The sequence below is a fragment of the Sturnira hondurensis genome, unplaced genomic scaffold (genome assembly GCF_014824575.4).
Source record: "Sturnira hondurensis isolate 20B ecotype Veracruz unplaced genomic scaffold, ASM1482457v3 Scaffold0004136, whole genome shotgun sequence".
In the NCBI taxonomy this organism is placed as follows: Eukaryota; Metazoa; Chordata; class Mammalia; order Chiroptera; family Phyllostomidae; genus Sturnira; species Sturnira hondurensis.
The window spans coordinates 22,888,758-22,899,832 of NW_028076767.1; the positions used below are offsets into that span (position 1 = coordinate 22,888,758).

Sequence of the window (11,075 nt, forward strand, 5' to 3'; positions counted from 1 at the left end):
CCCCTTTACTTCCGTGGTTGCCCTTAGCGAATTGACTTCTGTTCATTGTTTATATCCCAAGACAGACAGTATTTCCCTGACAGCCCACTCCCATCTCTACTCCCTGCCCTCACATACACTGCGATTGCCCTCTCTCTTTTTCCTTCAGAGAGCCATGTAGTTTGTCATCCTGTTTATGGGTTGTTTCTGTGACCAGATCATAAAATCCTCTCTGTATTGTCACTCTTTCATCACCAGCTCTACCCTGGCAGAGTGTCCTGGTCTCCAGTGGCAGCTCGGTTCATGTCTGGGTAGGTCAGAGTCCAGGTGACCCTTGAACAACACAGATTTAAACTGCACGGGTCCATTTATACTGGATTTTTTTTTTCAATAAGTATACAGTTGGCCCTCCATATGCCAGAGTTTTGTATTCACAAATTCAGCCAAAGGCAGGGGGATCAGAAACAGTATTTTTGGTCCGTAGTTGGGAACCATCCATGGATGTGGAGGGCTGGCTGCATGCATTGCTCTCTGCCATTTTATACGAGGGACTTGAGCAGTTGGGGGGAGTAAAAAACTGTGTCAGGTTTTCAGTTGCTCGGGAGTTGGCACTCCTAACCCCAAGAGTCACCCGTATACCTTTGCTGGGGACTCCTTCCAGGTTCAGAATGTTCCTGTGAGATCTAGGCTTTACACCGGAGACAGACTCCTTCCCCTCTCCTGGCTTTTAGATTGATAGGACTGGACTGTGGTACCACCCAATTATAAAGTTCTGTGGTTTCTCCCCCCCATCTTGGAAATCAAGGGCCCTTTCATTTTCTCAAGCCAGCTTCCCAGTACATGTGCTAAATTTTCAGAACACACTCAAATGGTTTGAGAGAGGAAGGATTTTGTATCCCATTAATAATTCTCTTTTTTTCAATTTGAACATACAAGTCAGGAAGATTAAATACTGCTCATAAAATAATAAACATGGGAAGGGTGATCTTCCCCCCTTTAGATCTGCTAATTCACATTGAACAGTTTAGCAAGTGTTGAGTCTCATTCAGACCTCACAGTCTCTCGTGGTGTGGGCATTATGTCCATTTCTGTCTTTTGTATAAAGACACTAAGCCCAGTGAGGTGAAGTCACATCATACCACAGGCAAGTGGTAGCTTAGGATTTGAACCTGGATTTTCTGTTCTGCCACAGCAGCCTCCCTCCTTTTTGGTTTGCTAATGAAAGGAATTGAAGCCTTTGTAATTGCTCACAGAGAGCTGTATTCAAATGCAGTGAAGTACTCTATCCTACTGATTGCCTTGCCCCCAGCAGACTTCAGCATCTGAAATTAAACATTGCTTGAACTCCTTTTGTGTGGAAACTGTCCTTTTCCTTTTTATGCCCTTTGTTTCTCAGCTGCCCTCCAGGACCACGTGACTGTCCGTGTTTGGCTCAAAGGGAGAAAGGGTGGAAGGGTCTGAACCCTCGGTGATTGTCTCCGCAGCATCAGTGTCCTTGTTTCCTATGGAAGTGGTCCTTCAGGAAGCCAGCTTAGACTTACATTTTTGGACAGTTAAGTTTTAAAAAGAGAGACAGAGAGCTGGTTATAAATAGTAAATAGTTCTTCTTATGCTTTAGTACTTGGCCTTATAAAATGAAGGACCCCATTGCATAAGTAATGTAAACATTTCTGAAGACTACGGATGCATTCTTAAATAAGTCTCTTTTCAAAGCATTTAATGGACGTGTTTAAATTGTAAATATTTACCTTTATAATTACATTTGCCCAGTCCTGAGATTGATTTTATTTTTGTTAGCTTAGTTTTTTATTGGTTTAGTTATATGTAAACACTTTTTGTTCATCTTCCCTTGCTTTGGCAAACCGCTGTCTGAAGTGGGTTTTGTGGTTGCGTGGAAGCTTCTTATAAACGTTTTGTGTAAAGGGGCCTCTGGGGAGAAAGAAGTAAGTAGCCTGAAAGCACTTTGTTTGGGGTATGATTTCAAGCTTAAGAAAAAGCCGGTTCTGGTTTGGGACCTCCAGTGGGTGGCCGGATTGCTCTGAGAACATTTCTCTCGCTGTAGCCATCTTGTTATTTGTCCTCTGGTCAGTACTCCGTGTGTGCCTTAATTACTGCTGTTTGCAGTGGGTTGAGAGGCCCTGAGCACTGGAGGCAAGAGTCCCTCTTTTCCTTGTATCTTACTCAGCAGTTCCAGCCTTGTCCAGCCTTACTGTGACACACCACGGTGTATCATTTTAAAGTGTCACAGCTGCCACTAAGTCATATGGGAACATGGAGCTGGCTGGGAGGAAGGGGCCAGTCAGTGACGGTTTCTTGTCCCTGCAGAGATCCTTGAAGAAAAATTAGAAGCAGCATTTTTATATTCAGTCCAAAGATACGTATATTGTATTTTCCCTCTTTCAAAAACCAGAGAGAGAAAAAGAATAAGAAAGTTGTGATTTAGGTAGAAGCTGTGACTTCTAAGTTTAGGTCTTAGTGAGCCTTACGGCTAGAGGTAAGACCCCCGGCAGGATGAGGGGGGCTGCATGGGCATTTTAAATATTAGGGCGAAGGCCAACTTCCCCCTTTTGCTTGGCTTTCCTGACTTTTATGCGATAAAGCAGTTCTTTGACTTAAATTCAGTGTGGCAGGTCACCTTTAAAACGGCCCTTCATAAACTGCTACGTGCATAATAACCTTTTACGACTCTTAATTGTGAGTAGCTGAACAGTGGGTAATTTCTATACACCATATGTCCCACAGTGCAATGGGGCGAGATGAAGGAAAGCATGAGTCTTGATACTGGAGATCTTGTTTAGTCAAGCCCCTGCCTGTGGTGTTATTTCTAACATAATTTTTCTTGTGTAAATACTTTCTAGCAAGAAAAATACAGGCTTGACAATGTTTACATTTTGCTCAGTGTTCCTTACAAGAGTTGCTAGAGAAAATACTTACAATTTTGTTTGTTTTGCAAATGAAATTCCTGTAGAAAGGTCATTGCAATGTCAGGCCTTGTCATTTTTAACCCTCTTATCCCAGAGCTGATCTGCGGCATGTCAGGTCTGGCTTACTGCTCTAACCAAAAATGGCAAAGAATGTGGAGGCCTTGCTCCTTCAGCCAGCTGTCTCCGTGCTCCGTGATGGTCTGTGTTCACACAGTGGCAGCTGGATCCAGGAAGCAGGGGGTGCTGGAGCCATCTCCTGCGACTTGGGAGGGTCTGTGGGCTGAGATTCCAAAGCTTTTCCAGGAGCATAAATCCTGGACATTATCTCAGAACTACACATTGGGCCTTTTCCCTCTTCATTGTAAACACTTCTTGGCAGTCAGATAAACCCAGGCAGTTCATCCCAGATGCCCACTTTTCCTTCCACCTCGTCCTCAAGGATCCGGGAACAGAGGGTAGCAGCAGAAGTCCGATGGAACTCTTACCTGTTTCACAGCTCCCACGGCCTCTCTGGGGTGAGACAGAATTTTGCTGTAGCCAGATGGAGGATTCAGCTGAACCGCCCAGCTCTGCCACCACTCCAGTACAAATTACGCATGATCAGGAAAGGGGGAAACAGTGGGACTGCATGGATTTGTCTTACCTTCTCTTGCTTACACTGGATAGCTGAGGAAAGGCAAGTGTCTGAAGCCAAGAATACCAAAAAGCGTGAACCATGGTTGAGATGAGCCGGCTGGTGGGCAGAGCAGAGCCATGAGCAGGGTAGCTGCAGGTGTCATCCTGCTGGTGTAAATGTGCAAATCTGGGTCTCTCGGGTTCCTGGACCAGGCAGGGCAGCATGAGTGTTACATTAAAGGCTCAGTGCTCTGTTACACACAGAGTGAGGTATTTTACATGAGGCGCATGGAAGCACCTTGCCGCATCTTTATCTGAGTGGCTCCTAGGTAGTAAAGGGATTGTGGGGTGCAGCACACTCAGTGAGTCAAAAGAATTTGAATGGGTCTCGTCACACTGAGGTGGTTTTATTGTTACCATGAAAAGAGACCTGGATTTCTTCTGAGAGCAGGAGTTAGTTGCTGAGGGCGCAGTTTGGGACCCAGTAGCAGCAGAGCTTATGGCTCACACTTTCATCAGAAGGCCTGCTAGTGGGTTGAGAAAAAAGATTCCTGGGTTTTCCTGAGGTCTGTCTCCTTAACCTGTCCAGAACCAAAGAGAATAGCCGGACAGGCAGCTGCCGAGGGAGCGCTGTGCCCTGACCAAGGCTGCTTAAGAACAAGGGGAAGAATTGGGAGGCGGGTGAATGCTGGAGTTGTATTTGGGGAATAGATGTGTTTGGAATTCAGCCTTACTTTTTTTTGTTGGTCTCTGGCAACATTTACAAATGACTTTATTTGCAAAAAGGCTGAGTCTGTTTTAAAAGCAGAGAGATGGGAGAGAGATCACGGTCAGTTACTGCTGAATCTATTTAGGGACAAAAAAATTATTATAAGTAGTTTGACCTAGTCAGAGCTTACAGCGAATTCTGACCTGCTCATCTTTCCTCAAGGCATTAAGATAGGTCATTCAACTGACCTAAGTAGGCAGGCACATATTTTAATAGTTTCAAAGGCAGTCTTGATCTGTATTTGGAGATTCAGAGTATATACCTACTCACCCTTACAGATGCATTTAAACCTCTGGGCCCATGGGTCTTTTCTTTTTTTTAACACTATTTATTAGGGTAGTTTTAGGTTCAAAATTAAGAGGAACACAGATTTCCCATATATACCATACCCGCGTGTGTATATATAGTCCCCCCCACTATCAGCATTCCCCACCAGAGTGGTACATTTGTCACCATTAATGAGTCTACACTGACACATCAGAATGACCCAAAGTCCATAGTTTACATTAGGGTTCACACTGGTGTGATACATTCTACAGACTTGGATGTATCCACCATTAGACAACAGCATATGCACTCCCCTAAAAGTCCTCTGTGCTCTGTCTCCATCCCTTCCCCCTCCCAGCCCCTCTCTCCATAGTTTGCCCTTTCCAGAATGTCATGTAGCTGGACTCTGTGTCTTTTCAGAGTGGCTTCTTTCAGTAATTTGCCTTTAAGGTTCTTTCGTATTTTTTCGTGGCTTGATAGTGCTTCTTTTTTTTTAGTATTGAATACTATTCTGTTGTTTGGGTATGCCAAATTTTATTTATTCATTCACCTAGTGGAGGGCATCTTGATTGCTTCCGGGTTTCAGCAGTTAGGAGTAACGCTGCTCTAAACACTCCTGTGCAGGCTTCTGTGTGGGCACAGATTTCCGGTTCCTTTGTGTAGGTACCAGTGAGCATGATTGCTGGATCCTATGGTAAGAGTATGTTTAGTTTTGTGAGAGACTGCCAGACTGGCCTGCAGAGTGGCTGTACCATTTTGCATTCCTACCAGCAGTGTATTGGTTTGCCCAAAAAGTTTCTTTGGTTTCTTCCATAAGGTAGATGCTTCTAGTAGCACTTAGTTGTCTTTAACCTCATTTGAAAAAATTTCCATCTGATTGTATTGTGGCAGTGGTCATCATTATCAGCTTGAATTAAAAAAGTCAAAATCGGTGAATTTTTGTGTAGTCATTTTAATATTAAAGTTGGAAGGAAATAAGCAACATTTTCAGCATATTTTGCTTTATTATTTCAAGAAAGGTAAAAGATGCAGCTGAAACACAAGGAAAAGATTTGTGCAGTATATGGAGAAAGTGCTGTGACTGATCGTATGAGTCAAAGGTGGTTTGTAAAGTTTTATGCTGGAGATTTCTCGCTGGGTGATGCTGCACGGTTGGGTGGACCAGTGGAAGGTGATAGCGATCAAATCATGACGTTTATGCGAGGTCCGTGTTATACCATGCAGAAGATAGCCGACATACTCAAAATATCCAAAACATGTCTTTTATGTTATGGGGAAAAAACCACACAGATTTTTTGGCCAACCCAGTATGAGAGTTTCTGTTGTTCCACATTCTTGTCAGTAATTGGTATTATCAGTGGTCTGGATTTTGGCCGTTCAAATAGGTGTGTGGTGATATTTCAGTATTTTAATTTGTTTCCCTGCTCTCTTTCGCAAATATTTTTCCTCAGTCTGTGGCTTGTCTCTTCATTCTCTTTGACAGTGCCTTTCACAGAGAAGAATTGTTTTGTTTTGATTAAGTTCAGCATATTCTTTCATGGATCGTGCCTAGGTGTTGTATCTACAATGTCATCACCAAACTGAATATCATCTAGATTTTTTCTGTGTTATCATCTAGGAGTTGTATGGTTTTGTGCTTTACATTATGATCTGTGTTTCCTTTTGAGTTAATTTTTATAAAGGATGTAAAATGTCTAGGTTTTGGGGGGGGTGTTTGGTTTTTGTTTTTGTTTTTGTTTTTTTTTGCATGTGGATGTTGTCCCAGCACCATTTGTTGAAAAGACTGCCTTCTGTCCACCGTGTTGCCTCTGTTCCTTTGTCAGGGGTCAGCTGACTGTGCGAATGGGTCTGATTCCGGGCTCTCTGCATTCTGTTGTACTGGTCTGTTTGTCTGTTCTTTGGCCAGTACCACATTTTCCTGATGACTGTGGCTTTGTTATAAGTCTTGGAGTCAGGTACATCTGGCGTTGTTCTTTTCAGTATTGTTTTGTCTGTGCTGAGTCCTTTCCCTCTTCATGTAAACTTCAGAGTCAGTTTGTCTTGTCTACCTCCACAGAAGAACTTGCTGTGATTTCGTGATTGGGATTGCGTTGGATCTGTAGATGAAGCTGGGAAGAACTTACATCATAACAGTATTGAGTCGTCCAATCCATGAACATGGACACTCTCTCTAGTTCTTTGTTCATCATTGTTTTCGTTTCCTCATACAACATTGTACATATGTTGTTAGATTTATACCTAAGTATTTCGTTGTTTGGGTGCTAATAGTACTGGTTCACTGCTGGTATGTAGCAAAGCAATTGACTTTTGTATGTTAACCTTGTTATCTTGCAACTCTAGTTTTTTTTCATCCTTTTCATTAGCACTCCCCTCCTTTTCTGGTTTTGCCCTCCTCCTAGGCTCATGTTCCTGCTCTTAAACTAGAAATCCCTTGGAACGACTAACCCAGTAGCATGAGGAGGGGTGGGCTGGATTCATTCAACATGCAGAGTGGCCTGAAGACAGGCCTTCAATGTGCAACATATTTCTTTTTATTAAAATGAAGGGTTTTTTGATGATATCTAAAATATAATAGCGACCTGAGCATGATGAGCTAGCCCTACCCCCACCCCAAACAAGAGCAAATGGGATTTTTGATGGTTTTAAAGACAGCCTGGGAGAGTTATTTGAACTTAAGGTGGTATCTAATCAGGTCGCCTGCCTTCCCTGTTAGTAGCTGTTTTACCCTTTTTGTACCTAGAATTCAGATGTCAATTAAATGAACCCATGTTCAGTGATAGACAGTTGGTCTCTATTAATTTCCCTTGAAGTGTATAAAACCAAGGAAGAAATATGTTTGTAGAGGGAAGGGCAGGGGACCTTGAAGACGTTTAGATCCTCACATTTGAAATTAATCTTCAGTTTCAAGAATTAAAACTATTGTGTTTTATATATTACTAATTCTTTGGGCGGCTGTGTGGGAACCTGCTGTTGGTTTAGAACCCTGCTGGGCATGGTGGGTGCTGGGTGAGAGCAGACGGATCTGGTCCTGATTTCCTGAAGCTGACAGGGTTGATGGGGGGGGGGTCATTATTAATAATATATGTAAGTCATGGTTTTAGTTGTACTGAGGCTACAAAAGGAAGAAATGGGGTGCCCAGAGAGCTTACTTCTTTCCCTGTCTCTTAATCTGATGGCCTGTGCGAGCAGCTGTTATTTCAGGGGATAGCTGACTGCCTGTGGGAATGTGGGGGCCGAGCCTCCCTGCCTGTATCCCCAATTTTCCTCTTCTGCTCCCAGCTTGGACTCCGTCTGTATGACATGAACTAAGTGTTCTTCATTTAACTCATTTCCTGTCTCATCACTCTTCTCAGGAGGGCTCCTGCCCTCAAACCCTCTGTGTCTACAAGCGTGCATACGGTGTTGGCGTGAAGGAGTCTAGACCTTGAAGAAAGATCGTATGGGTGGTCCAGTTCTTTCATTTTCAGATAAGGAAGGTGAGGATAAAGGAAGGGAGCAAGCGTGCCATACCCACAGTCACACAGCAAGTTAGGGTCAGAACCGGGACGAAACCCAGGTCTTTGAGTCGCAGTGTTCCTGCAGGAGAGGCACTAGTCGGCGAGGACCCAGAGTTAGGAAGACCCTTGTCTTCACAGAAACGCTGGGGAGGGGGGCAGAGCTTGAGGAGAAAAGATGAGCTCCAAGGGGGTGTAAACCACACACTTCCTGTGGTCCGGTGGTTATTCCACGCAGATTCACCAAGAGGACCTTGAGCTGGGAGCTGAAGAAAGAAAGTAGTGTGCTCAGTTCCTGCCATCAGGGGCCTTAGTTTCAGAGGAACACGGAAGTTTAATAACATGTATGGAGAGAGCACCTAAGAGCAGCCTGCTGAGGTGCAGATGCAGTCCCAGTGCATAGCAGGGCTCCAGAGCAGGCAGAGGGGGGCCAGTCTCCTGGGTGAGGTGGAAAGGTTTTGTTGGAGAAGCGGCAGAGGACTGGAAGCAGGACTTGGCTGGGACGGGGAGGAAAGATCTGTGTCCAGGTTGTGTTCCCCTCCGGGCTCGAGGAGAACCCTAAACAAATGGCCATGGCCGGGCGGGGGTTGTGAGAAGTACAGTTGGCAGAAGCTGACTTTAGAAGACCTTGAACTTGGAGCAGTCATGAGATAGGGTGGTGCCATCTCACTGTCTCAGAGGGGTGACTTGATGAAAACTGGGCTTTTTGAAGATGAGTCTGGCGTGTTTAGGGGAGACTACCAGAAGCCTCATCAGACACTTGCTGAATTACTCGGGGTGGTTGCATTGGGTGTTTCATATAGTCCTCGTCTGCGAAACTGATAAATCTGCTTTAATCTCTGTGTTGAACACAGAAACTGTAGTTTTATAGTGATTTTTCTAACTATGTTAAGATGTAGCCTTCAAAATAATTGTAAGCTGTAAGCATCTACTATATTTTATAAGGCATTTTGAAATAGCTAAGAGCCGAACAAAAGACACTGCAAATACAAAATGCCACTTCATTTTACTTCCAAATCTCGAGTGCTAAGTGAAATACCATTTCATGCTGTCACCAGTATTGAACTCTGCTTTCCTGTTTTATATAGTTTTGCCTTTTGAGAGTTTAAAAACCTTAGCATTGTCCTTTAGCTGAATAGGGGAGGGGCGATCTGGTGAAGAGGCAGTAGAACAAGAAAGTGAGAATATCTGTATCAGCTCCTTACACTTGACCATCAGCACACAAAGACTTAACTGCATTGTCTTCTCTTTGTTTCTTTAGGAATATAAACAGAAGCTCGCTCGGGTCACCCAGGTTCGCAAGGAACTGAAGTCCCACATTCAGAGCTTGCCAGACCTCTCTTTGCTGCCCAACGTCACAGGGGGCTTAGCCCCCCTGCCCTCTGCTGGTGACCTGTTTTCTACCGACTAGGGCAGGTGTCATGCCCCAGATTCCCATCTCTACCAGCAGAAAGAGGAGTGCAAGTCATGGTTGGAAATGACCTTGTAGCCCCTGGTTCTGTCCCTCCTTCCACCTGGCCCCCAGCCTCCCAGCCTCGAGAAAGAACCACAGACTCTGATCTCCTCTCCAGCCTCTCCTGTTGAGCACAATTCAGAACAGGGGCAAGTGGAGTCCAGTTTAGATTGATATTTGGAAAGAATATAAACTCTTCTACTTTGTGTTTTTATGCCCCTGTTGGTGTTCCATTCTTAACCCTCTTTTTATACCCAAGAAGTTAGAAAAATCATGTGTACTTTTGGAAGCTTTCAGAAGAACCTTGTCCCTGACGATAGTATTGTGTCACGAGAGCAGCTTCTGTCTGAGCTGGGCTTGTTCAAGTTCAGTACAGGCTTCCCCTGAGGGACTCACTCTGGAGTCACTGGCTTCCCCTGACTCCTCTAACCCCAAAGAGAGGCACAACTGTAGAGCAGCTTTGCCATAAGGAAGGAGTTTGCCAAATCTCCGATTCTCTTTTCCTATTACTTCTAGTGACGTGTAGTCAGGGGTTCAGTGCATTTGTTTTGGAAGCAGACTAGAGAATCTAGCAAGAAGATCCGAAGCTGATCTGGGACATAAAATCACAGTTCAGGGACAGAGTAACAGCAATTACAAGTATGAGTTAAAACGTAATTTGCTTCAAGTTCCTACAAACAGCCTTCCCAGGCTGCCCTTACCCAGAGTCCACCCAGTACGATGGAGTACGTTCCTGAAAACACGGTGTTTGACCGCAGTTGGTTGTGTAGGTGCTTTGTAGAAATGGCAGTGCTAGGCCCCCAAAGCCAAAGGCATACTGAGAGTCTGGGCTCCACGTGGGCATTGCTTTGACCCTTTCCTCTGGGGAGGAGGACCACAGTAACATTAACTCACTGTGGGGGGCATATGTCCTCAGGGTGGTGACGAAACTTGAATGTCTCCTTTGCAGACATGACACTGCACATCCATCTGTCTGTCAGCTCGCACCGCTGCACGTGTCCCTGGGCCCAGGCGAGCTTTGCCTCGGACGTTACTGAAGAGCTCATCTCGGGCAGGGGCAGTTGGGGGTATTAATTTTGGGTTTTAATTCTTTTATCATGCCAGCTGACATTACTACTACATAATGTAGTTAGGATTTTTACCTTGTTTTTAGTAAAGGTTAGGCCTGCTAACTCTTAAATCATTCTGATTGGGCAGGCTTATTTCGACATTGGAAAGGGCAGACAACTTGCCCCCATAGTGTAGTAAGAATTACAGCCCAGAGGCCAAAGTCCCAAAGCTATAAAAAGGGATCCCTTGTGGGGGGAGCTCCAAAATCTCTATTATGTTGAGGGTTACCAAAAAGCCAATTGCATGTAATTTTACATGTTAAACATGTTAAAATACAACCTATGTTTTAAAAAGTGTAGCAGGCTTCCCGTGAAGGAATCCTGCGGTGAGAATGGTGGAAAGTCGCAGCAGGTATTCGGTGTAACTGTAGAACCTGGTGGTGTGTGGCTTTTGCTCAGATTTGAGTATGGACTGTGTGTTCTTACTGCCCGTGCCTGTTCTCCTGTCCTTACTGAGTTAATGAG

General features: G+C 44.5%; 1 protein-coding gene across 2 annotated transcripts in view; it reads left to right on the plus strand.

The window, feature by feature from the left end:
- RPRD1B (regulation of nuclear pre-mRNA domain containing 1B) overlaps positions 1-10,705 on the plus strand; it is a 51,642-nt gene extending 40,937 nt beyond the window's left edge. For both annotated transcript variants that reach the window (XM_037044040.1, XM_037044039.1), the window contains one exon: positions 9,310-10,705. In XM_037044040.1, the coding sequence (XP_036899935.1) occupies positions 9,310-9,459 (150 nt within the window). In that variant the 3' untranslated portion in view covers positions 9,460-10,705. The remainder of the gene's footprint in view (positions 1-9,309) is intronic.
- The last annotated feature ends 370 nt before the right edge of the window (positions 10,706-11,075 follow it).